General features: G+C 40.1%; 2 protein-coding genes across 2 annotated transcripts; both read left to right on the top strand.

The window, feature by feature from the left end:
* The first annotated feature begins 305 nt into the window (after positions 1 to 305).
* On the top strand, positions 306 to 9,078 carry kbtbd8 (kelch repeat and BTB (POZ) domain containing 8). The gene is made up of 5 exons (XM_042406217.1): positions 306 to 384; positions 3,502 to 3,709; positions 3,940 to 4,246; positions 4,434 to 5,253; positions 5,932 to 9,078. The coding sequence occupies exons 1-5, from the start codon at positions 369 to 371 to the stop codon at positions 6,393 to 6,395; spliced, it is 1,815 nt and encodes a 604-aa protein (XP_042262151.1). The 5' UTR covers positions 306 to 368; the 3' UTR covers positions 6,396 to 9,078.
* Positions 9,079 to 9,537: 459 nt separating this feature from the next.
* Positions 9,538 to 26,148, top strand: LOC121894755 (monocarboxylate transporter 2-like). Its single transcript, XM_042407582.1, has 5 exons — positions 9,538 to 9,988; positions 10,450 to 10,669; positions 15,820 to 15,963; positions 18,481 to 19,293; positions 24,421 to 26,148. Exons 2-5 carry the CDS (start codon positions 10,453 to 10,455, stop codon positions 24,675 to 24,677), a joined length of 1,431 nt encoding a protein of 476 aa, XP_042263516.1. The 5' UTR covers positions 9,538 to 9,988; positions 10,450 to 10,452; the 3' UTR covers positions 24,678 to 26,148.
* The last annotated feature ends 1,518 nt before the right edge of the window (positions 26,149 to 27,666 follow it).

Raw genomic sequence — 27,666 nt, 5'->3', positions numbered from 1 at the left:
AGCAGGGGGAATTATGTTGCTGCTTCCAGTGTCATATTTATGATACCAAACATTCAGGTCACTGTTGCACTCAGAGTGCTTCCTCTACGCTTTTGGCTACTCTGTGTCCGCTCGTTTAGATGGGCTGGATTGATTTTTGGCTTTTTTGGGAGAAGGGGGGTTTGATTATATTGAGTGTCATCTGTAATTCTGTTACTGTGTACAATTCGTTCATACAGCGATCAACTTTTATTCCGATTTCAGATAAACAGGATTGTGATTGGCTGTTAGATCCGTGCTCCTGTGATGATTGGCTGTTCCTTGTTTCCGGGGCTCCGCTGTGCGCTCACTGACGTTTTCTCGGTCTGCCCCGAGACAGACTGGAGAGAATGGCTGCCAGTGGAGGTTAGCGAAAATCTGCATTGTTTTGTGTACTAATCAGACTTAAATAACGCCTTTTAAAGTTATAATGTGTGTGTTTGTATGTTCGTGGATTATAGTAGTACAGACTAGTGGAAAGAGTCGTGACATGTTGCATTCTCGGTAAAAGGGGTCAAGCTCTTATTGACTCCTCAAAAGTGTTGGCTCTGTTAGCTCCGGCTAAGCAGCTAACGTTAGCTGTGTGGCTAACTTTCGGCCGGTTAGCTCGCTACCCACACAGCTGATTGTGTAAACACTTGTTTATGACAAGGGACAAAGATTAGAGAAGTTGTAGTTACAGCTACTGTTTTCGGTACTGACGCACTAGACGTCGTGTGAAATACTGTTATGTTTCTCTAAGGCAGGGACGACAGGACTAAAAACATCTGAGGTCTTTATCGCTCTTTTATATCTCGCAATGTTGTGTCAAAGAAAGCTTGCTAACATTAGCTTGGTGACTAGCTGCCTGCTAAAAGTTAAGCTTGCATGTCAGCCAGCTAATTTAGCCGCGAGCACTGCTGTTCCTCGAAATAAACAAACATTTTGGCAGATCACAATCGGGCTATTCGTTGTTAAATACTCTTGAAGTTGCCTTGCAGCGTAGTTAGCTGCCTGCACAGTTTACGGCAGACGCCGGGCACTGATGTGAGCTGTTAGCAGGCTAGCTACCACCTGGCGAGACAGTAGTTTTCTGTTCACTCATCGCGAGTCTTTGTCCTGTCAGGGAGTAAGCGTTGCACAACACGAGGTATTTTGTTTGGAAAAGTTTTCTGTTCTCAGTAGCTGAGGACATACGACTATATTGAAACATAACTGAAGGCACAAAGTTTCAGTTCCACTTGTATAAACTTAACCACGACACATGTGATAAGAAACATGTTTACTTCGCAGAACAGCACTGAATCCGCGACTTTATAGGCCCAGATGTTATCCGTATGTCTTGTGTTGGGAAGTGGGAACATGACAACTTTAGCCCAAAGTGAGAAACAAGCAGATGTAGAACAAAACGATGAAAGGAGATAAGTTTTTGCAGTTGTCACAGTCATTATTATAACCAGGTCACATACAGTTGTATGCAAGAGTTTGGGCACCCTTTGACAATTAACATATTGTGGTGGTTTTTTAATTGAAAAGATGTAAATACAGCCTCTGGGATATGGAACATAAAACACAATGTTTTCAACAAATATTAGTGCATAGTTACTTTTATGTTATAAACTGATCAAAAATAAAAACATCATTGTGGCATGTGCAAAAGTTTGGGCATCTTAAGAGTTCTCAAGTCTCAGATTCTTTTTTACAAGGTCTCAGACTTTAAGCAGTCTATTAGGTCTGAGGCATGTTAGCAGTTGTCATTAAGAAATGTCAGGTGGTGCCAATTTCAAAGCTTTACAAATATTCTGACTCTTCAAACCTTGTGCGAACACTCAGCAACCATGGGTTTCTCTAAGGAGCTGTGTAAGACTCTGAAAATGAAAGTTATTGATGCCCACAATGCAGGGGAAGGCTACAAGAAGATAGCAAAGTGTTGACAACTTGCAGTTTCCACAGTGTGAAATGTAATTAGGAGATGGCAGTTTGGGAGAACTGTGGAGGTTGAGATGAGATCTGGAAGACCAAAAAAACTCAGAGAGAACTGCTCGTATGCTAGTTAGAAAGGCAAATCAGAACCCCCATTTGACTGCAAAAAACCTGCAGGAAGATTTAGCAGACTCAGGATTGGCGGTGCACCGTTCCACCGTGCAGCAATGCTTGCACTAACAAAACCTTCATGGAAGAGTCAGAGAGTCCTCATAATAAAATCCAATGTCATAAGTATGTAACAGAGAAGCCTGATGCATTTTGGAAACAAGTGCTGTGGACTGATGAAATTAAAATAGAACTCTTTGGCTACAATCAGCAAAGGGTATGTTTGGAGAAAAAAAGAGCAGCATTTCATGAAAAGACCACCTTGTCAACTGTTTAGTATGGGGGTGGATCTATCATGCTTTGGGGTTGTGTTGCAGCCTGTGGCACAAGAAACATTGCACAGGTGGAGGGAAGAAAGGATTACACTAAATATCAGCAAGTTCTACAAGTAAACATCACACCGTCTGTAACAAAGCTGAAGCTGAAAAGAGGATGATGATCCTAAACATACCTTGAAATCTACCATGGACCAACTCAAGAGATCCAAGCTGAAGGTTTTGGAATGGCCCTCACAGTCCCCTGATTTAAACATAATGGGTAGATCTTAAAAGAGCTGTGCATGCAAGATGGCCCAAGAATATAGCAGAACTAGAAACCTTTTGCAAGGGAGAATGGGTGAAAATCCCAAATACAAGTATTGAAAGATGTTGAGCTGGCTACAAAAAGCTTTTGCGAGCTGTGATATCTGCCAGAGGGGGTGTTCCTAAGTGCTGACTCTGTAGGGTGCCCAAACTTTTGCACATGCCAGTGTTTTAATTTTTTTTTGTTAAATGTATTACATAAAAAGTAACCATGCATTAATGATTGCTGAAAATATTGTGTCTTATATTCCATATCCTAGCGAGGCTGTGTTAACATCTTTTCAATTAAAAAAATCACCAAAATATATTATTTGTCAAGGTGTGCCCAAACTCTTGCATACAACCTCATACTCTTGGCCCATACCTACTGTAAATCAAAACACATACTGTACCTTTCTCAATCGAAAACATGCTTGCAGTATTCATTTACAGTAAACGCTTCAGACAAATATCATTTATTTTGTTTTTTATCTTAATATATTAAAGATTCATAGTCATTATGCCAGCATTTTAAGTAGTCACCTTTATGTCATCATGACTCTGCCATCTGTCTCGTCTTGTGCTCTGTTGTGTGTAACACAGTACATGTGCTGTCATCATACTATGTTTATTTTTGTATTTACATTAGACTGCACAACTATATAAAAGTGATTGAATGAAGGGTCTCAAAGTGCAAACAGGAATTACTGTTTACCAATTAGAATTTTATAACCTGCTATGGCATCATTTGCTTTTTGAAATAGGAGTCTGATCAAGTCTTTCGATGTTGTGTACACCATAACTGAATGTGCTGATCTTGTGATTTTCTCTCTCTGTGTGCTGTGTTGTTCAGAGGTAGGGAAGCTGTTACAAGTACAAAATGGGACACCTCCAAGCACCAACTATAACGGGGTAGATGCTGTTCATGCCTGTAACATCCTTCAGCAGCTCAAAGCTTTGTATGATGAAGCACAGCTCACAGACATCGTCGTAGAAGTGGACCATGGCAAGACTTTCTCATGTCACCGAAATGTCCTTGCAGCAATCAGCCCATATTTTAGGTAGGAAATGTTGGATGTGTACAAATGTTTGTATTTGCACAACTCACTAAGTGGAAATGTTAAAACCTTACCTGGTTGTATTGTCAGCTTGGTCACTAGGTAACTGATAAAGGTTATACAACTCAGATAAAACTTCCTTGTCAAGTTTTAGCACGTTTGAATCAAAATGCAGTTGTTGTGGAGAATCACGTAGTTAATCACGTTTGTGTTTTCTCCACCATCACCACCAGGTCCATGTTCACCAGTGGCCTTACAGAGAGCAGCCAGCGTGAGGTCAGAATTGTTGGGGTGGAGTCTGAATCCATGCACCTAGTCCTAGACTATGCCTACACGTCCAGGGTTACACTCTCTGAGTCCAACGTCCAGGCCCTGTTCACAGCAGCCAGCATTTTCCAGATTCCTGCCCTGCAGGACCAGTGTGCCCAGTTCATGATCAGCAGGCTTGACCCCCAGAACTGTATTGGGGTCTACATGTTCGCTGATGCCTATGGGCACCAAGAGCTGAGGGAACGCTCACAGGACTACATTCGCAAGAAGGTCAGTTGAGCATGAGCATGGGATTAGTTATTTGCATTTTGATTTAATGATTATGCCTGCTGCTGCATTTTTTGTAACTTTTTTTTTCATATACATATATTGCTCTGGTCTTATGAGTGTGACCAGCGCTTTGTTTGTGATTAGTGTTTGGCTGCTAAAAACTGACATTTTTGTGTCTTTGTGGTAGTTCTTGTGTGTTTCATGGGAGCAAGAGTTCCTCCAGATGACCAAGGAGCAGCTGGTCAGCATTTTGAACAATGATGACCTCAATGTGGAAAAGGAAGAGCATGTCTATGAGAGCATAGTCCGCTGGCTGGAGCATGACCTGCCTGGCCGTGAGGCCCACCTTGCCGAGGTTTTTTCCCAATGCATCCGTCTGCCTTTGCTGGATGAGGCCTTTCTCAGTCGGATACCCGCTCCCTTTGCTGGTGCCCTGTCCCTGTCTAAAGACCCTGCTGAGGCCAAAACCCGCCTCACTGGCACCAATGGTTGCCCACAGCGCCTGGGAATGACTGCTTCTGAGATGGTCATCTGCTTTGACGCCGCTCACAAACACTCAGGGAAGAAGCAGACGGTGCCTTGCCTGGACACAGCCACAGGAAAGGTGTTCAAGCTCTGCAAACCACCCAATGATCTCCGAGAGGTCGGTATTTTGGTGTCCTCAGAGAATGACATCTACATCGCTGGCGGCTACCGACCGAGCAACAGTGAGGTGTCCATTGACCATCGAGCAGAGAGTGACTTCTGGCAGTACGAACACGCAGGCAACAGATGGCTTCCACGTGCACCTCTGCTGAGAGCGAGGATTGGCTGCAGACTTGTGCACTGCTGTGGGAAGCTTTATGCACTGGGAGGCCGAGTATACGAAGGTGATGGGCGAAACGCATTAAAGTCAGTAGAGTGCTATGATGCCAGGGACAACTGCTGGACAGCAGTTAGTCCCATGCCAGTGGCCATGGAGTTTCACAGTGCTGTGGAGTACAGAGACCGCATCTATGTCCTCCAAGGTAAGTGTAGACTTCCCAAAGGATAGATGTACATTTTTTTACGGCTGTCTTAATGCAATACTCACATGTCCATATGTCCATTGAAACCACTTTTGGTTGCTGCTATTGTTCCTCCTGTCTGTACTGGCTTTGAAGAGACCTCTTCCTAACACCAATGTAAGAGATGGGGGACAAAATCCACAGTCCTCATTCCTTGGGGAAAAAAAAAAAATCAACGCTTCAGCTGAGGCTAGTATGAGACTTTAGTAGTCGATAAAAGTTACAGTCTTCATACATAACTCCCTACTTGTGTTTAATGCCACAGCAGCTCAACCAGAAAACACTGCCGGGGGAAACACAAAAAGGGAATTTTGCAAGAAAAAGACTTCAAGACTGTGGATTTTGTATTTTGTCCCCTATCTCTTACATTGGAACTGCATTCAGAAAGGATCTCTTGACGGCTAGTATGGACAGGAGGAACAATTACACCAACCAGAAACTTCTTCAATGTACACATATTGAAATTAACTTATAAAATGTGCATCTATAAAATTGCTTAAGATGTCAGTGTTAATGTCATGAATTCAAAATGATCTGAAAGCACATTCATGAAAAGACATTTAGATGACACACATTATAAAGTATATGTGAAAACAGTTGATCTCAGCTCTAAATAACATTTCTTTTTGTTTTTTGCAGGTGAATATTTCTTCTGCTTTGATCCCCGTAAGGACTATTGGAGTCATCTTGCCCCTATGAGTGTTCCTCGGAGCCAGGGTCTGGCCGCCCTGTATAAGAACTGCATTTATTACATTGCCGGCATCTGCAGGAATCACCAGCGCACCTTCACTGTGGAGGTCTACGATATCGAGAAGAACTCGTGGAGCCGCAAGAGAGATCTGCCCTTTGACCAAGCGACGAGCCCGTACATAAAGGCCATGCTGCTGCAAGGCCAGCTACACCTGTTTGTACGAGCCACACAGGTCATGGTGGAGGAGCACGTGTTTCGCACCAGCCGCAAGAACTCCCTTTACCAGTACGACGACGAGGCAGATTTATGGACCAAAATCTATGAGACACCCGACCGCCTCTGGGATTTGGGCCGCCATTTTGAATGTGTGGTGGCCAAACTTTACCCACAATGTCTACAGAAAGTGCTTTGAGGTAGCTCATTTTGTGAACCCAATCTATGAGGCAGAGGGAGAGTAGTGTGGTCCTGCCTGCCTTGTGCCTGGTGTTACCTTGGGTTTGCACCACAAGGACCATTTTTGGTTAAGTCTTAAGTCGTTCAAACTTTGGTTTAACATGATCAAAACGGGGGTGCTTTTAAAGATTGCAGTATTTTTTTTCCAGACAGCACCAACTACCCACACTGATGCTTGTTTAAGAAAACCGTACAATGAATCATAAGTGCAATTATACTATTTTTTTTTTTTTTTGCTTGTTGTTGAGCCATGCTGTTCTATTTTTGTTTTAGATACGTATATAGGTAAGGATTTTTACAAATGATAAGCATGTGTATGAGGGTATTGACAAGATAAAAGTGCCCTCTGGAGATATGGATGCTACGTGTCAGCATAAAGTTAAAATCTATGTATATATATATACATATACATATATATATATATGTATGTATATATATATAAATAACTATATAAACTATATATTCATACGGGTAAGATGAGTACCATAGCTCATTAGTAGGTTGCTGGCTCTGAGGTTTGTGTGTGTGTGTGTGTGTTTTTTTTTCCTAGTCTGTGCTCAAGTCTCTGCAGCTTATTTTTTTTTTTAGAGGAGTTATAATTTGAAGTGTGCTTGTGATTTACATTACCGTCGTGTTTTTGAAGCTTGAAGCTTGTGTGATACTTTTATGGCCCTCTCCTCCTTCACAAGCGTCAGTGTGTCAAACAATACACTATGTTTGGCTTCCGAGCTATTTTTAAGTTTTGTTTGAGATTCCAGTTGCATGGGGGCTCATACCTCCCACTCTTTTGAGTTGGCATCCATTTTGTGTCACATGCGAAGACAACTTAAGTGAAATGTTAAGAATACTCACTCTCCACATTGGAGAAATAAGGACGGAGTCAAATCTGTGGCAACACTAAGTGGAAAGTTCAGACCAACTAACAGGCTTACCTCAGAAACTTCAGAGATATTTGATTAGGAGAAAAGGGACATTTCAGGCCATTGTGTTGATTAAGCAACTGTGTGAAAAGCTCAATTGAGCATTGAGCTCTGTTGAGGTTGTTTTTCGACATCTGGTTATAATCATTTGAAAAAGGTTGAAAGAGCCTTCCTCTTCAATGCCAAAAAAGCATTTGAGGTCTTGTTATAGCTGATCTGGACATTGAAAAGAATTTTGTGGTAGCAATAACTCATGGAACTGTGATTAGGCTATATATTACTTTAGTAAAAGTGCATTCATTGTTTTGTGTGCTTGTCTCTGCTAGTGAAAATCACCTTAGTTCCAATAATGATTGTTTGGCTGTTGCATGGGTGTAGGCTTGAAGTGACGCGTAATTTAGTGCAGATCATTTTGAGATGCCAATGTGCCTGTGGCTAGAAAAAAGGGGCATCAGAATCAAAAACTTTCTCCTGATGAAGAATATCTGAAAAGTCTTAACTCGGCGTTGCACTGAATCACTCTCCACTTCAACGGTCCTTAACTGCAAACTTTATGAAGCACCCTCCTGAAAAAGCAGACAATATAAACTAGTGAGGGTGGCCTGGGTTGTGTGCTAATTCATCTAACAGCCATGAATCCGCCTTCAGAGGACACAAACTGTTGGTGCTGCTTTTTTTTTTTTTTTTTTTGACAATCTTGTATAGAAGGAGTAATACCACCACTGAGTGGCGTTCCCTGTCAGCGTGTGACATTTTCAGTGCCGTCAATTTCCTCATGCAGGTTCCTGTGTCATCTTTGCACTACACATTTCCCTTGTATTTTATCTTAACGAAGAGTGCCCCTCTATTCAGAAAAAAAAAAATGTTTTAGTAACCATATAGCAATCATCTAAGAGATTCACATGGAATTGAATACCAGAAGAGTCACATTTATTAAGGACTTGTGAACATAATATAACTTCTCCAAGAGAAGATCCACCTTTGACTGACTTTGAGCTGGTTTTAAATCGACCTGGCTTGAACAATGCCCTCAAAACAGCCCTCATCAAGGGTGAGAGAAGGTTTGAGCTTCATCCACATGTCTACAGACGGCCATTTGAGAACCAGGAACGGAGAACTCTCAGGATTTCTACTGATACAGTACTGTATTTAAATGTTTTTGTTATGTGTAATATACTGTACTATAGGTTTGCTGTACTTGCACAGTTTTTTAAACTTATCTTCATTTTCTTTTATAACTTGAAAAATAGATGTGATTTCTTTTTGTTGTCTCCAGTGGCTGTTTTTTTTTTCTTTATGTAATTACCTATTTAGTTATGGTAGAGTAATCCTGCTCTGTTGAGAAAAAATGATTACCCGCACGAGTGATAGATTTTGTTCCCTCCCTCCCTCCCTCTAGTACAGTAGTATTTCTTTGTAACATCTCACCGAAACTAAGCATTACAGATCAACTTTCAAACACCAGTCATGTAATACAACAAGCTAACAAACAGCTTTCTGTGTTCAAGAGTTAGTGGCCGTCGGCTGCAAAACATTGCTAATTTCTGGACATCTATATGCATCACTCATGGGTGCTATTTCATTGAGTTCTTCATTGCATTTCTTTCCTCACTTTTACTTTGCTGGTTTGTCTGTTTTGGGTTGCGGGTTATAGTGGTGGTTGAGTTCAACTGTGAAATTCACATTGCACATAATTTGAAAATAAAACTATTAAAAGTGAAATTTGTTCATTTATTCTATATTTTTAACGGGTAGGCTTGTGTTTTTGTCACATTTTTTGTAATGGAGGCGGTGGTCACGGTCAGAAATAGATACACTGACAGGCGTGAAACCCACATAAACCCACTATGAGCTGACGTAACTTTAAGTCAAGTCATAACACAGTAGAGTGGGATGTGACCTATCGGCTGAAAATGATGCAGAGGCGACAAAGCTTTGGTACTTGTGAACCTGAAACTCCCATGATGTATATAGAGAACTCCTCAATACTCAGAAGCCCCCAGGCCATCGATGTGACACGTGACCACACATTCAATAAAGCAGCAGGCTGAAAGTTTGCTGGAAGAGAAAAACGGGCTGCGAGGACGCTCAATAATAGGTAAGGTTTACTTTGTAAAACATTTATATATGAGCCTACTTCTCTTTAAAGCGTGGAAAGCTACAGATTTAATAACGTAGTTTCTTTGTATGGCTGGTATCTAGAAGGGTCCACGTGTGAATGATTTCCGTTCGGCTCCGAGTGGAAGAGAAGAAGAAGAAGACGAGCAGGAATCTTCTTCTTTTCACTGAAAACATTTCTTAAGAATTACGTCAACACTTCTGGTGTAACAGTACAACTAGTAACAGTTTACGCTAGTTTTGGAGGAGAGAAAAAGCAGTTCGGGTTTAATCAAGAAGTGGAAGTTTCAGCATCCCTCGCTGGAATGAATGGATGCATTTATTTGTGAATGGAGACACATATGTGACAAATTACTAAGGACGCTTTCAGCCTGGCTGACAACTCAGCAAATACAGTCGAGACAACTTCAGCTGTTCGTACAGCATTAACAGGAGCCTTTGCGCAACGTTGTAAGCCTGATTAATTAAACAACCTGTCACATAATCTCTGCATTTGGTGTTAGAGGCAGAAGAGGTACTAAACTTCTTTATTTAAAGGCCAAAAAAAGTAATTTTTGGCTATATAAATGATGTATGTTCACATATAGTTGCTATTTAACTGAAGAGCATGATTTTATGATGTAATTAGCATTTTGTGTTTCTTGTTCATGATGAATCAACCTTATGTTCACAAACATGACTTCTGTAAGCAAATCTGTCACAGAAAACAGTGAAATCTTTGGTATAGTTTTCATCTTGTGTAAGTCTATGTATTAAACTGCCTTTGAATTAATTTGGCAGTGAAATGTTCACTTTTGAAATTCATCTACTCATTTGCTGACAAGAAGTACACAGACTGTATATTTAAGCTGAAGTATCAATTCTGCATGTGAATATGATCTGTTGTACATAATTAAGCATTTTTAATGTGCACTTTATGGTCTCAGTTTTTTAACATTCATTTTGATAATGTATGTTTCTCTCTCTCTGAACAAGAAAATGTCCCCAGCAGCAACAGATGAGTTGCACTGCAAACCCCTGGATGGTGGTTGGGGTTGGATGGTGGTCTTTGGGGCCCATATTTCCATTGGATTTGCCTACGCCATGCCCAAAGTCCTCTCCATTTTCTTCAAGGAGATACAAGAGGATTTGCAGGCCAGCTCCAGTGATATAGCGTGGATTTCCTCTATCATGCTGGCTGCCATGTATGCAGGAGGTGAGTCAGTCAGTATTTGTTACATATTTGTTGTGGTAGCCTTACCTTTCTAAAGATCTGAGTTGTGTTCGTTCCATGTTGGTGCTTGGTAACATCCTAGTCTAGGAACATGTCATTCAAAAGTCCACTTAATTTCAATGCATTTATTTGTTGGGTGTGTTGCCTTAGCCTATATCAATATACAGCAAGCATATGCTGTTCTTGCATTGTCTGTCTTTATTAAGCAGGCCTACAATGCTGAACTGGAACTGGAAATTCACTGCAAAAAGACTTTCAGTCTAACTGATTTTCAGATATATTTTATGCCCCCGTACATCAACAGTTTGTTGCATTTCCAGAGAATACACTCATTATTGCAGTTCATAGTAAATGAGGTCCTCTTGTGGAGAGCACAGCTAAAAATAGGCCTCACTTGAGAAAAATGAGATGCAAAATGCTGCTGAAAGTGTGCAGAGCCCCTCAAAGTAGTTCACAAATGATTGAATGATATGATGAATGATTTGCACTGCAATTAGTATTTTTTTGTCTTTTTTAGATTTTTTCTTTCCTTTTTTCTTAATGTGAAATAAACCCAGGTTCATTTCTGATGGAAAAAAAATCAATCAAATCAATCAAAATCGCAACCAAGATATTTACTGAGTGGGATATTTTACATTTGAAAAATGATGTAATGGTATCACTGTTTCTAATCTACCTCAGACATACTGTATTTGGCATTGTTGTGCTGCAGTTTCTTGTTACTTATGCTGATAAGCAAATATAATAACAGCTGGTTACCATAAATTAAATAACTTCAAATAACAGAGTTTCAGCAGAGATGTTAGGAAGTTGTGAATGTATCTATATATGAGCCTGCAAATAACAACCTACAGGTTAACCAGGCTGAGCTCTTTTTTTATCTCTTTGGGTTGTATTGTCTTGTGTTACCTTAGTGCTCTGACACAACAAGCTCACCTCTAAGAAGCGGCACTGACAAAAGTCTACTGATCAAACACTATTTTAAGCTGCACTTGAACACACCACAGTAGGTACAGCTAAATGGACAGCTGACTGCAGACTTGCATGCCTGCGTGAGAGGGAATGAGTTGTTAGTGGTATGTATTTGTACTAATCAATCAGCATCATGGCAAAAATCAGAGAAGTAAATCTCAGTTTTATTGCAAATGGGGAAAAAACCCTTTAATTATTGGGCATCTGAAGAAAACAACTGTTGTGCTGTATGTTCACTTGGACCACATATGTAATTGATAAATTGGCTTCACATGACTGACTGCACCCACTGAAATAGTGTTAGGCTGCCTAATAAGGGGAATGTTGTTAGCAAGTACTACTCATCTGATTTAAATTTATCTATCCACACTGACACTGATTACTCTGAGCCATGTATTAGTCGTTACTGTTTTCTTCTTCAACATTCATATACATACATACAGTAATTTGATGCGAAAAGATCTGAAAGAAATAGTTTTGACTTGATAAGAATATGGTTTGATGCCACTGATGCTTTTCCCTGCACTCTGACCCATAATAGCACTGTCAGACTAAACAGGCTAAACGACAGTTTAGTTTAGTTGACAGTCGCCATCCCTGAACTACTTGAATAGTGGTCTCCAGCCTTTTTAGCTTCTGACCCATCTTTGTTAAGCACTCATCACTGGTTGAAGATGTTAGAGGTGTGAGTAGTTCAGCCAAACAGTGTTACTCCTTTCTCAGATTGTTTAATAGGTTTTAGAGTCTTGAAGAGGTAAATAAACATTTATCATCGTTTTCTTTCCTATTTAGTTGATAATCTTGCAGTCCCTCTTCCTCAACACTCAGGTTGTGAACCACTAGATTTCCTCTGGATCTTGTAGTTCACGCCACCCATGTCTGGTTGTGATAATCTGTGTTTGAAATATCCAAAAAATATTTGGTCCCCCTCCACAATTTCACCAGCCTCAAACAGGAAATACTGGCTCCAGTGATCATTTGTTCTACAATAATCAAATAAAAATTTAATTGAATTGGTAAGGTTCCAAAACAAATGTATTACAGTACTTTTTAAATTTCTGTTTCATAGGTGCCATTACTCAATCTAATCTTTATTAGTTCCTGCTGGCATTGTCTCTACTTTCCTGTTTCCTCCAGCTTGCATTGGCTAGATCCACAGTTACTGGTTGCTGGATTAGATATCAAATGTGTGTGAAACAGTTGTCAACTCTAAACCGCTGAGTTGCTGGATACACATTGCATTTTGTAACTCATGGGGCTAGTCTGAAGATGTCCTGTCGTTTTAATCATAATTATGATTGTTGGATTATTGACAACATTTTTATCAGCCACAAAGGAAGTGCAAAAGACTTTTACTCACTCGTCAGTCAGAAAAACAGAAATGACTGTGTGTATTGTCTCATGTCATGTTGCAGGTAATGCTGTGTTTGAGTGACTCATTAGATGACAATAAAAGTCTTTATGAGGCTTTACATGAATTCATCAGTAGCTGCTTTCAAGGTTACAGGACAACAGGGTGTGTAACTCACCTGCACTCGAGTCAGAGAGGCCTAACTGGTGAAATATTCCCCTCCACTGTGGCTCCGGCACAGGGCTTTATCATATTGTCCTTGGCAAAGCTTCAGCAATGTCACCTAGTGGAGGAGAGAGACAGGGGGAATATATCAGAGGAAGGTTCAGCACACTGGGATCTGACACCAAGTCCCCATGGGAGAGACATGACAGCCTTTTCAGAAAACCTCTGACTCAAGGAGTCCAAATGATAAAGTTATGATGAAAGTGGAAATGGTGGTAGTGTGGGAGATGCCCTATTGTGACACAAGTACAGTGAGAGAGATGATCTATCTTTGACCCCCGCAGGCACCTGGTTAACTGTATAAACAGCGGGATGGATGTTTTTATTCCATGTACAGTACAGTGGTACAGCAGGTACAGTTGTTGAGGACAGTTCTTTCAAGCTCAGCATTAAGCGAGAAAGAAAGATTAAAAGAATAAACAACTGAAAACTTCTCATCGCGTGTCAGATGTGACTGATTTTCACTCATTTTGTACATGCAAATGGGTAAATGGCCCTAAGCGTTAATGAATTGTGTAAGCAAGTCCTGAACATGAAGATTCCTGGCAGGTTAGGAGCTTGTCAGACAGGAATGAGCAGCTGCAGAAAAGTTTAGCAGCCGTTTTATTCTTCTCTCAAACCTTTCATTCTGTATGCTGGAGCTGAATTATTCTGTTTAAGGAAGAACAGGTTTACCACACACCGCTGCTTGATATCACAAATAGCTTGTAGGTAGCGTGACATGCTAATGGACTTCATTGTACTACAATGCACTGCAGTAGCTTCAAGATATACAGAGGCCTGAGGAAAAGATGATTCTGTTATTCATGGTGAAAACTGCAGTTTATTGTGGTCTTATATTGTTTTTTTTTCAGCTTGGCCCTTGTATTCCTGCTTTTGACAAGCTGCTGCCTGCTAGTTCGCAGCAAACTTCTGGAAAAGTCCATGCATTCATGTCACAACAAGGGCTGGGTATCGAACCTCAATGCTTTCCCATACCAACCAAAATGTGTGTGTAGCATCCAGTACCGAATACCTAATCAGATGCTTAATTTTTCTTTATTTTCCACTGTATATTACTCATACTAAGATAAAATTAAAAACAGATGCTTTTGAGAAGTTAAGATTATTTTTGTTAAAGCTGCACTAATCAATATTTTTGTATAAACAATGGCTCAAATGGCTGTGTGTAATGTGAAAGAGGTCACTTATAGTGAAAACCCCACATAGAAATATCACCCAACTCAGCAGTTCACATCATCTCTATGGAGTGTTTTAGGGTATTTTTTACAGCCCTCAACTTTACTGATGTGGTTCAGTCTCACTGCCCACATCAACACTTTTTCCTGCCGTAGCTGGCAGCTGTTTTCAGCACATTTTAGAGTATTTAGCAGCTAAAGACATAGTTCTTTATCTCAGCAGTTTATGGAGACCAAAAAGGTGAGTGAATAGTCAACTTACATCTGTCAGATGGGCAGAAACTCCAACTCTAAATGAATGCTAATGTTGCTCTGTGTATTCTGCTGGATGTGTAAATAGGCAAGTGTTTGCTAACATGTTGGTGTTATCACCTGTATAAAGTGATAAAGTCAAACGTTGCAATGGTTAGCTTGTTGTAGAATTCTGCCTCCCAAGTGGCCAAAAAAACTCAGTAGTACTACTTTTGTATTGTATTGAAACTCAGGTATTATATTGTTCCTGGTATCAGAAAATGTCAAGCCAGAACTATGCCTTTTATAAGTAGTTATATCTAGAGAGGCACATGGCATATAGACATTTAATTAAGAGAATTATATAAAGAATGTGTTTACGGACATGAACAAATCCTTGATGTGCACTTGTAATAATCATAAATATAGTCACCTTTTGAAGGAATCATTTTAAGACAACAGGCTTTCCTTCATGGTATTTTTTTCCCCCATGTACTGAGAAATTAATCATCAGCCATGGTAAACATGCTCTTGAAGACAGTAGGTGTTTGCCAAATATGTAATCCTCTTACTGCTCACTGGGCAGTTTTCAATTATCACCATCCACACACAGGCCCTTCGCACCAATGACTTGAAAAGCTGCAGCATGTTAAGTTTTCAATAATCATGGCAGCCTATATATTAGTTTGATTGATGCTCTCTGTATTTCTCTATATGAAATGAGTAAGATGAATATATTTTCGGACGATGGGTTTTTATAGCAAGGAGAAGAAAGAAGTTTTCATTATAGTTTGCTGCAGATGGACTGGTGGTGCAATGTCACTCTTTCAGGCAAGGTTATGAATGAAGGGATGAGTGACAGCATATAAAAGGCTGTTTAATTGCTGATTGATCACTGAGTGAAGTATTTTACATCATCAGGGGAGAGTATAATGAGTCGCCAAGTTGCTTCGTAGTGGACGCAAAAGTGTGGAGGTGTTCCATCCTCCGCTGTGATGTCCTTTTGCCCTTGGTTTAGACCTAGAGTGAGAACTGGTGCTGTTGTTTGCACATCTCCCAATCCTGGATCACTAAAAGTAGGTAAGTTATTTATGAAGTCTTTTTACATTCAGATTTAACATAAATCTAAATAAATCTCTCGCTCTCTTTCTCTGTCTTTCTTCACGTCTTTGCAGGACCAGTCAGCAGTTTGTTGGTCAGTCGCTTTGGAAGCCGGCCAGTAGTCATGCTGGGTGGACTGATGTGTGGGGTCTCCATGGTAACTGCCTCTTTTGGGAGCTCCATCATATACCTCTACTTTTGCATTGGCATCATTGGAGGTACAGTACTTGGATATTTATTTTCTCTTTTTTAAAAAAAGAATTCATTTGCATACCTGTGTTGGGAATCCAAAGCATCGAGTTTCTTTCCATAAACAGTTAGATGTCCATGAGATCACAGCCCAAAACTCAGACATGAGTACTAGCGTATTTGTAATAAAGTGAATGAGCCAGCAGGTTTCATGATATGGATCCCTGCCTTGTTTACCACTTTACTCACTATTCCCATCAGCCCTGGTTAAGCTCCTCTGGGGATGGGAGGATGGCAGTCTTCATCTTTTCACATCCGCTAAAAATCTCTGGGTTTCCAGATCTGCTTTCCCTGGCTGCTCTGCCGTGCTGTCTGTCAGGGCCCAGGGCATTTGCCCCGGCTCCTTGGGTGCAGTTAGAGCGCCAAGGGGACGAGGACCAGGACGGTAATTAAGACAGAACTGTCCCTGATCCCACAGAGCATGGTCTTCCGTGGCCCTCTGCACTCTCCCGTAGGCTCCTATCATGGTCGTCACATGGGGGCTCCCTGCCACCCTGCGAGGCTCATTACCTTGCCAAGGACTGCTGTGAAGGATTAATAGGCCCAGCAAGTGGCTGGGCCATGTGTGGTCCCGGGGGCATGTGTGTGCCCTGCTCTGCTCCCCTGTGCCCTGGCACACTGACACATAGGCATTGGCGGTTTCACCTAGCAGACATGCAGATATGCTTACACACATGCATACATGAATACACACGCATATGCAAACTAGTTTGTCAAAAAACTTCACAGACTCAGTGAATGGCTTTTTGTAAGTAATTATCCTTTTATAGGAGTGTTATTTTGAAGTAGGCATGAAAAATCAAGGTTAGCTTTACTGTCATTACACAAAGATGCAGAAAAGCTGTGGTGGACACACACGGCCTGAACATCAGATGTTCAAGATCTGAAAGGTCCACATTTTAGATTATTTGGGGCAACAAAAGGCGTTAAACTGATTAATTGTTATAGAAATCTGCTATATAGAACAAAAACATAGTAGTGGCAGTAGCAAGTTAGTGAAAAACTGTAATATTAAAGTGATAATGTGCAGGGATAGGGAATTATAGGAAATCTTTCATTTCTTTTTTGTTACCGCAGAAACCTGGGGTTCAATTCTCAGGTGCTGATACCTCTGGCTTGCTTTTGTGTTCCAACATAATAGGCAGTGTTTGCATGTGGGATCATGGTGAGGGATCATGTCCTTGTCACTGCACTAGCGAGGTTGGTTGGGGCACTTGCATGGAGGGGGGTGAACCTCCCATGTGTTACGCCCTCCTGTTGAAACTCACTGGTGAAAGGTTTCACACAGGAGGCACATGTCTTATCACTCGCACCCCAGGTCAACAGTGGAGTTAGACTCGAGTGCAGCTGGAGATTTACTGTAGTTTTTAATGTCCACATGCCTACAGTACACTCACATGTGGACAATCTGGGGTCCTCTTGTTGGCTGCCTTGACAATACAAAGAATGTTGATGGACTTTACACTGTGTATTGATCAGTAGCCCACCAGTAAAGACACTGAGATAAGGTTAAAAAACAGTTGAATATTCCTTTAAGGGTAAATCACAATTAACAATTTAAATGAACAATTTATAAAATAAATAAATTTTGTACAAAAAATGTAAATAATTTTGTAAACTTGTCTTTAATACTATATCTATTTATAACATTATATTTACAGTATTTTATTTCATCATATGTTGCTATTTCTATATTCATTTAATTTGTCTTGAATATTCCTGCATACCCCCTAATCAAGAAATTCTCAAGAAATGATCTGTTATCTGCCAATAAGATAAGATTGATAAGTGATCTTAGGAAGACCGAAGTTTTCCTAAACTGTTGAGAAATCTGAATTGTTATCCTGACCCCCACAAATATGATAAGATGTTCACCACACATTGTATCTTCTCCAGTGCTTTGAGTAACTTACTACTGACTTACAGTAGTAATTCAATGACTAATGAATGCCACATTCTTTGTGAACATATGAATTATTGTTGTTTTAAACTCTGATATATACTGCATGTATGTATGTATAATATATAGTATATTTGAATAGAGATATTCACAAAAAACAAAACCCTTTTTCCTTGCACTTTCTTGTGGGACAAGAGAAGAAGTTTCAGTTGACATTAGAAAGAGAGAATATAGCATCCTAACCAGCTACCTGTAGCTCTTCATCTTCATGGAAAATGGTCATTTTCTGAAAAAAAAAAAAAATCTATTAAATTGATTTTTTGGGGTAAAGCGGCAAGAGAGTGAATGTAATACCTAGGCTCTCTAATTTATTTCTACTTAAATGAAGAAATTATTTCTGAAATAATTCCAGCGTTCTCAAATGAGATTTGAGCTGGCAAAAGTGAAATGAGATGGAACCTTAATGAGCACCAAGCAAGAATCAGCCCTTAATTTAATTTATGTTCCCTTTGGAGTTTAGGTTCAGGAGGGTTTTCTTACTTAAGATTTTTGGAATGTGACTGTGTTCTCTCATGTTTATACACAGGTTCTGGACTCTCCTTAAACCTGAATGCATCTCTCACCATCATCAGCAAGTATTTCCTGGCAAGGCGTCCTTTAGCCAATGGACTGGCTATGGCAGGGAGCCCAGTATTTCTGTGTGTTCTGGCTCCTTTCAACCAATATTTACTGGACAACTTTGGCTGGAGAGGAAGTCTCCTTATTCTGGGGGGTCTGATGCTCAACTGTTGTGTTGCTGGGGCCCTGATGAGACCTGTTGTTCCACCTCGTAACTCATCCTCTGCACCACAGAAGAAAGTGGAGGAACAGCCAAATGACTGCAACAGTAAGCTGAAAGGAAACTGTAAAAAAACTCCTAAGAAGTTCTTGGATTTGTCCTTCTTCAAGGATAGAAGCTTCATCATTTACCTCATTGGGAATATGATGTTCATCTTTGGTGCCTATGCACCCATTGTGTTCCTGTCATCCTATGCTATTAGTTTGGGTGTAGAGGAGTACTCTGCAGCCTATCTGCTCTCCATTATGGGCTTTGTGGACATGTTTGTTCGGCCTGCCACTGGCCTGGTAGCCAACAGCAAGTGGATCAGGCCCAGAATTCAGTACTTTTTCAGTTTTGCCATGATATTCAACGGCACGTGCCACTTGCTGTGTGCACTCATCAAGAGTTATACCTTCCTGCTGGTCTACACAGTAATGTTTGGTGTGGGTTTCGGCATGGTTTTCGCCCTGATTTTTGAATGCCTGATGGACCTAATGGGAAATGAACGCTTCTCCAGTGCTGTTGGACTGGTCACCATCATCGAGTGTTTACCCATGCTACTGGGACCACCTGCTGCAGGTAACTGTGCACAAAGAACATAAAACTATCCATTTACAGGCATGACAGAATCAGTGTGACTCATTTAAAAAAAGCACTTCTCCACTCAGGGCCCAAATCAGGATATCCAGTACTCAGTATTTTAATTTGTCATGTGCTTGTGGTTCATGCTTGTACTTATAAATTAGTATTTTTAATTTTTATAAATACTCATATACAGTATGCATTATTACTGTTGTTTTATCCCCATGATTATGAGAAATACATTCATACATCCTCTGCCCAGCTCACCGCCTCACACTAAATTTCACACTAAACAGTCTACATGTAAAGTCTCATGTGTTTCCTCTAAGACTCACATTTTAATAACTTTGTTCATCATGATGTGAAAAAAATCAGATTTCCATGCAGTCAGAGAAATAAAAAGTGTGCGTCCTGGTCATAGTTAAGTGAAAAAAATCCAAGCACAATGCAGAGTGTCTCTCCTGCTGCTGACAGCGCCGTCAGCAAAAGAGTCAATCATACAGGTTTTTAGAGGAGAGGTTGCACCAACATCTGGTTCAGAAGTAGTTTAGCAGACTTCACTAACACTGAGTACTGGATAGAGGGCATCGGAGAAGTGAACAGAAAGGAGTTGCGTCTGTCTTGGTCTCTGCCCTCCATTTCTATCATCCTTTTATGTTTTGATTACAGGTAGTTTTGTAATTAGGTTAGATTTTGAGACCACACCGGATTAGTTAGATGATTTGAATCGTTGCAGCTTAAGGGGCAGCCCTATTTCTATGTCTACCTACCTATGGATTGTTGAATCTGATAAGCAGTTGCACAAACAATCCAATCATGTGTACATATCTCTCTCTGTCTCTCTCTTACATGGGCAAAAATATTTACTTTCAGCTCATTTCAGATTGCCTTACTCTGTTTCTGTGACTGAAGGGCCGAGAGGAAGTAAATAATGTACTCATATATGACGTTTGATTAGTCTCAAAACCTGCACACATAAAAACCAGGTGCGTGCATGCAACCCTCTCTATGCACTTACAACTGCTCAGCGCTCACTTGCTTGTCAAGTTGACTTTTGAGACTTTAAATAATGATATTTAGCAGCCTATTCTCCGTTTTGTCACTACCTACATTTATGAAAAAGTGTTAGAAATCGCAAAAGTCTGTTTAAACACACTTTCAGATTTGTGACACCTTTATTTTTCTTATGAAAACAGAAAAAATATTGATTTTACTAATATTTCTCCATTCAGACTGTTGATATTATATCTAGGTGTGTCCAGCCATCAAACTTAAATTTAACTTCACTCTAGTGCCTCCTATGTGTTCCTCACATATCCCATGGTTAATTGTGTGTGCTTCACTTCACTTCATTCCCGTAGCGAACTGACCCATCAATCTGTCATTTGTTGATCTGTATCTTTTGAATCTGAGAGATCTTTACAGCATTTAAGTTTTCTTAGTCACAGAACTAGGTTACAGTCTGCTATAGCACATTTAACACATGGTCTTTGCTGTATGAAAATGTGCGTCTGCCCCTTTTCCTGGAACATCTTTAAGGTTTTGATTTCAAAACGAAACAAAAAAGTTTTTTGGAGGCAGCTGCCAAATAAGTAAAGATGGTCCACATCTGCAATAAATGGCTGTGGAAAACTGTGCATCATATTTGCCTTGTACTGTAGGCTAACAGCAGGTAGCTCTCTAAAGCTCTTGGTCCCCCACTTCATCTCTGTGTTGCAGCTGCATCTGCGATTGTTTGATTATGTCGTTGCCCCAAACAAACCCCCCTGGATGTGGATGAAGTGGTAGCATATTTCTCCCAGTCAGTATTTCTTGGCAGAGGTCAAAGCATTAAAACCTAATATCATGATGATATCACGAACATGTACAATAAGGCCTAAAGCTGCTCTCTGTTTTTATAGCTAAATGAGCTTTAACCTGTGGTATTGTAAACAGTTCTGAACAAAAAAGTACAAAAGCACACCCTTAATCCCAGACAGTTCTCATGAGTGCTCCAGAGGTCAATTTACCTTGATTAGATCATCAAGGTAAGGTGAGATCAGATATGTTGTCTGGTGAAATCTCAAGTATTCAATATTCAATGGATGATGTTAATAATTAAGACAATATTGTGTCATAAATTAAGTGAGTATGCTGTTAGTGGGGATTTTTGTAGTGGGTCAGACTCAGTTTATTTTTTATTCAGCATCAACTCACAGGCTGAATTTCTGCTTACCAGCACATCAAAAAGGATAAAAAACATTGTCATCTGAAGCCTTATATCGCCAGCATTCTTTTGTCTCTGATGGTGCTTTAGATTGAAGTGTTGGACAGCTACCTTCATGGTCTAAATAACTGTGTAATCAGAAGGATATTGTTTACAGTCACTGCTTCCTTGCCATTTTCAGGATTGGTGCACTTTTGAAAGGCCCACTATAAAACATTCTTCCCTTGATCTAGTAAAAACAGAATGTGATCTAATGACAGTAACTGGCTCTAAAAAAGGAGCCACTGAGGAAAATTGTTTTGAGTTACAATTTGTCATCAGTGGAATAAAAGCACTTTGAATTTAGACATTGTAGTTGAAATCTCAGCCAGTAACAGCAAAGAATTTCTTCCCAGTGCCTCCAGCATGTACTGTAGATGAGTTAATGCTGACTGCTGAGGGAGATAATTTGTTGTGAAATAATCTTAAAGAAATTTGTCACTGTGCTGGACAGATGCTGTGTAGAAAACTACACAAAAAGCAGCTATTAAAAGGTCCATACTGATAGCGAAAACAACAAAAGAAGGGGCCTCTGTTTTGTTAAACTTAAAAGTCAGGAGCCACTAGAGTTTGCAGGGCCTTGTGGAGACTATTTGACAGCCTAAATGATGATTATTCACACGTTCTAAGTTAATGGTAGATATTATAGAATGGCATTTTGATTTGTTAATGAAGGTGTGGCACAATAAGTAGGAAACTTACTACTTATTAGGCAAGTTTAATCAAGTATTTACATACAGTAAGCCAAAATCACTAATATGCCTCAGATAGCTTTACAATCTGTACAACATAAAAAACCTCTTGAATTGATCCCTGAGTCAAATATGGAAAAAACAATCAAGGTTTATTGCACACAAGAAGGTTTATATCAGTGGTTCCCAACCTTTATGTTTGTGATGCCTTTTTAAATGAGTATGTACTTATTTTGTGGAACCACTGAACTTCCAACAGCTTCTACTTAACCCATCTGGTGAATTATGTCAGCCATTACATTAATTACATGCACAGTTGTTGGTTCCACCCCCTCCATAACAGTGCACCTCATAAAGTCCCTGTCCAAATGTGCACCACAGAATTGGAATTTAAATTCAGTGAATGGCATGAAGAGTAACTTTGCCACCACAGAGCAAGGACGGAAATTGAAATGCTCAGACTGTGCACCAGTCTATATGTCAACTTTAAGGTTCATTTACAGAGATCTGTTTAGTGTGTCCTAGACAAATACGTTGAAGAAGCGCTGTAGCTGTACATGACTTAATCAGCCATGCATATCACCCCCACTGACAAACTTTTCCTCCGATCTGAGTTTTAATGAGGTGGAAATTTACAGGCCCCCCAGTTTGTCTAGTGCGACCCTGTTCTGGGGTGCTTATTTAACAGGGTAAACAAATGCCTCCCTGCACATCTAACATTCTCCTCCAGAGGGCACAATCTTTATGGCTCCCCTAACTCGTCTGCTTGTTACTGCTCCCCAAAACCTTCAGGTCAATCCAATTAGGTGGAAGTGAGGTAAGTGGGTGTAATTAGCTTTTTGCTTTGGATGTTTAATGACACTCAGTTCAAACTCTCGTCATTAAAGTCCTGTACCTGGGCCATAATTAAGCTGTGAATACATTAAAAAAGAGGTGACTATGCCAGATGGACTTAATTACTGCTTAGCCAATCAAGGACTGTCTTAATGAGGGTGATGGTCATTGGCGTACACTCACCAGATGAGTGCTATCAATCAGATGATGCAGCCTGCATTGAGATGGTTGAAAATGATCCAAATGCAAAGTGACCCCTCCTAGTGCAGTACAGTAAAGTACACGCACACACAAACATCATTATCATATTATTCGTCGTAAAGATGGTAATTGGTGTAATTAAGGACAACTACCACGGAAAGTGCACTTAAATTTAACATCCGCTCTAATAAATTGAGATACTGTAACCGTAGCCTGTAAAAACATACTGTGTAATACATGTGCCTCCCAGTCTGTCACAAAAGTCAGAACCAAAGAGTTCTTGGAGTTTAGAGGAAATCAGTTTATTCTGAATTTTAAAAAACAGCTCCTGAGTTTTGTGATAATAAACAAAATGAACAAACAGATCAAAAATCACTTTTTCAAAGCAGGAAAAGAAAAAAGGACTTTCTGGACCATAAGGAGAACATATTCCTGCTCCAAATAATCCAACTGTTGAAACACTCTACCACTGATTCAATAAGGCTCAAAATAGTATAAAGGAGAGATTGTAATACAGTGAGATGGACAGGCAGACAGGCCATCATACATGCTGAGAGTGAGAGAGATAGCGACACTTGCCAATCGATCCGTGTCTGGAGGCGGGGGGGGTGGGGGGTGGGTTGGGGTGGGGTGCGGTTAAGACTCTGAAAACCTGCAGGCTTAAATCTGATCTAAACCACATTTGTCACTTTTCTGCAGACTTGGGCTCGATATTTATGGCTCTGAGTATGGGTCTCTCTTCTGATTCGTTTTGGTAGCAGCCGTCCAAATTGCCTTTCCAGAGATGCAGGGAGAGCCAGGAAGGGTGTAATGGCCCTCTGTCATTTCCGACATGGCTCAAATTGGCCTGTGCTCTGACTCTCTCAAATACACACATACAGCCAAATGTGAGTTCGGTCTTGCTCTTCACCTTCAAACTTGTCAAGTGGTCAAATGAAGATACTATGCAGGTACATATTGTGTTTTGTTGTCATGGTGTACAACAGTCAAGTGTGTTTTTGTTTATATAGACATGACATGGTGTAAAATGGGTTGAACTGACCATCTCTTGGTTGGAAAAGTCATATAATAGTTGAATTTCTTTGTATGGTGAGTGAGTATCTTTATTCACAAGTTCATTATTTAACCGTTCACCCTCTTGTCTCCACGCAGGGTCACTGGTGGACATCTTTAATGACTACAAGTACCTTTACCTCATGTGTGGCGCAGTGATCGTCACTGGTGGGCTCTTCCTCTTTGTCATGAACATCTACAACTATCACATGCTGGAAAAAGAGAAGGCTGCAAAGGACAGACAGCAGAACCCACAAAACTTAGAGAACCAGGACCAGGAGAGCATCTCAGTGCCAGAGATGCAACAGACCTCTAATGGCAGCAATGGAGCAAACTCAACACAAGGGCCAAATTAAATGTCACCTCTCTACTAAGTTTGCATGTTAGCAACATGTGTGTATGGTAGGTGTATATGGGTGGTAACGCAGTGTGGTGGAACGACAGACAGACAGTCTAACAAAGCTATTCCTGAAAATGCCAAACATTTTCCAGTTCCAACCTCTGAAATGTGCTGCTTTGCTCACTTTTATATGATTGTAGATTAAATACATTTTGGTTTTAGACTGTGGGTTTAACAAACAACCACTTTTAAGATGTCACAATGGACTCTGGAAAATTATGACTGTTATTTTTCAATATTTTCTGACTTTATAGATGAAATGTTGAATCAATTAACAGAAGAAATAACTGACAAATTAATCAGTTATATAAAAAAGTATTTGTTGCAGCCCCAGTTCATTCATTCATCTACTCAGTTTGTGTTTTGTCCCCTAGGATACATGGAAGTGTTGCAGATGACACACTGAACAGGGATGAATTACTTACATATACTCTTCAGTACTGCTGTGTATGTTGCTTTAAACCTGTGATGTGATATGACTGTATTACCTTGACTTTGGCTCTGTCACCTTTCAGAAAGTCACAGACAATGCTGAAAGGCACACAGTCTTAATATTTGAGAGTTTAATGTTTGCTGTAGTAATTTGAAGGATGAGTGGGTGACGTGTTCCTTTATTACAACGAACATGGGCTCTGTAGGGCACTCCCTATGAAAATATTAATCGTTCTTGTGGTAATGTGCATAATCTCTCGACTGCCATGAGATATTTTGCACTGTTTACATTATAAAACTGGCAATAGGTTTCACAGATCAAATACTGAAGCTGCCAGTAAAAACACAGAAATGTTAAAGAAGTTTTAAACCCTTTTTTAGTTTAATTCATTTTAAATTAAGTACTAAAGTCTGTAATGAACATACAGTCACAAGCCTGTGATTAACTTTTTCATCTTAACTGAAATGTGATACGAACTTATGATCATTCTCTGACTTATAGTAAATAATAATAGTATGTTTTTAGTCAGTGTTTATTAGATTTGAACTTTTATGCTGAGACACATAAACTGATATGTGTGCTACAGTGATATGTAATCATTTTGTGCTGACATTTAGCAGTGACATTTGTTATTTGTGTGAGAATGGATTTGCATGCCCTGTTAATTGGTTTAATGCTGTGTTTTAGTGTATTTGTGCATGTGAGTAGCGGATGTGTTTGTCGGAGTGCAAGTGAGTGAAAAAGAGAATATGAATCACACATTATTCTAAATCTGGCTAATATAAACTTTATATTTGAAGGTGATGGCAGCTTTTTGAGGTCTGTGTCTGGATTTGATGAAAGCCTTAAGTTTACTTGAATGACAGAAGTTTAATTGTTATTGCTGTATTTCTACTTGAGACATCTTATACATACACATGGGGTTATACAATGTACTATTATTGCTATGAATAACACTGAATTGTCAACCATATTAAAATTCATATGAATTTCATTCTTCTTTCTATTCCTTTATATTTTGGAAGTATTTTGTCCTATCAGAAATTTGTCTTGCACCAGTACAGACACATCTGTTTGTTGTGTTTGATGATTTTGTCCTGCAAATGAGAACAATGAATAGCCCGATGTCTTTTCCTTCATCACTTATTGCAGACTCACGACCAATGAAAGCATGTTTTTGCATTCCATATTCACATCTTCAAGCAGCGAGGTAAATGACACTCAGGCACAAGAGAAATGTAGTCGAATCAAGATCTACCGTGCAGCTTTTCAGTGTTGGTGGCTGTGTCCAATTTTTCACGACAATTAGAAGACTGGGAAACAAGTTTAGAAATGTCAGCAGCTTAAGGGCGTGAGCACCTAATGAAGCAAGGCCTGGAAGTTCCAGGCTAGTGCTCTGAGCTGCATGCAGCCTTCACACACATCAGCAAATCAGCGGGCCAATAAATTAGAAATGCACGCGCAAACACACACACACACATGCTTCTTCCCTGTCTCCTGTCCCCGAGTATTATGCAAGGTCTTGGACATGACAAGGTGGAAAGGTACCCCAGAGACGAGGCGATGACCGCTGCAGCCGGCAATCTGTTTGTCATTATTATATTTCCTCTAACCTCCTGTTCCCCTCTGGCCTGCTGACCCTCCTCTACAGCTCGACCTCACCACAATGTGTGTTCTCGCTGAGCCTCATGACTGTTGTCCTCAATGCTCAATGGTAAAAAAGACTTCTAGGTCTCCAGAGGGTCTTCGTGGTGGTCGGGTGACTAGGAATGCTTGTTGGAAGGTACAGAGGAGAAAAAAAAAATCAAGGATTCTGAAAAAAAAAATCTTCTTTGGTGGTTGGATATTTTGCTTTATTGTGTGGTATTTTCCTAGGTTTATTCTGTTCATAAATCATTTATACTCTTATTTTTAATCTTTGAGGTTAATATGAGACTTCCTTTGGTGTTCAGACAGCTAGGAGTTTGGTCTTCAGTGTCTTATTGGCACATGCCTGCTTGGTTGAGAGGTGGTCTGCTGATTGAGCTGCAAAATAGCATGAAGCCCATTTGATGGCATCCATGTCTGTAAATTGAAAAAGTGAGTTCATAAACAGGAGGAGATGCTGTGATTGAGTGCATGTTTCTCACTCATCTCTTAATGAAGACAATTAGAATGTATTGTGTTCTAGCGCTAATTGACAGCTCTCAGTTAACTGTCAGTTCTTTTTTAACAAGTAGCTTGGGTGTGCGTCATTGTAATTGAGTATCACTCTTCATGAAAACATCCTGCCTGCTTGCGCCAAACATAATGCGATTTTGTGTACATCAGCATCTACCTACATAAATGGGGCGAATGTGGATGAGAGACTTGTGTCAGGATGTTGATTATCAGCCCTTCTCCTGACCTTTGGATCTGTGAATCAGATCTCGGTTGTTTACAATAGCGGGGCTGACCTGATGAATCTGGATTGGTCTTACACAAGCGAAGAGTTTCAGACAAGTGGAAAGGAAAGAATGTGCTCCCAGAGGGC

The sequence above is a fragment of the Thunnus maccoyii genome, chromosome 3 (assembly GCF_910596095.1).
Source record: "Thunnus maccoyii chromosome 3, fThuMac1.1, whole genome shotgun sequence".
Lineage (NCBI taxonomy): Eukaryota > Metazoa > Chordata > Actinopteri > Scombriformes > Scombridae > Thunnus > Thunnus maccoyii.
This window is presented reverse-complemented; position numbering and strand designations above follow the sequence as displayed.

Coding starts and splice junctions, on each gene's coding strand:
- kbtbd8 (XM_042406217.1), top strand. Junction 3,710..3,939: donor GCAATCAGCCCATATTTTAG/GTAGGAAATGTT, acceptor CATCACCACCAG/GTCCATGTTCACCAGTGGCC. Junction 4,247..4,433: donor AGGACTACATTCGCAAGAAG/GTCAGTTGAGCA, acceptor TCTTTGTGGTAG/TTCTTGTGTGTTTCATGGGA.
- LOC121894755 (XM_042407582.1), top strand. CDS start 10,453: ATGTCCCCAGCAGCAACAGATGAGTTGCACTGCAAACCCCTGGATGGT. Junction 10,670..15,819: donor GGCTGCCATGTATGCAGGAG/GTGAGTCAGTCA, acceptor ACGTCTTTGCAG/GACCAGTCAGCAGTTTGTTG. Junction 15,964..18,480: donor TTGCATTGGCATCATTGGAG/GTACAGTACTTG, acceptor GTTTATACACAG/GTTCTGGACTCTCCTTAAAC.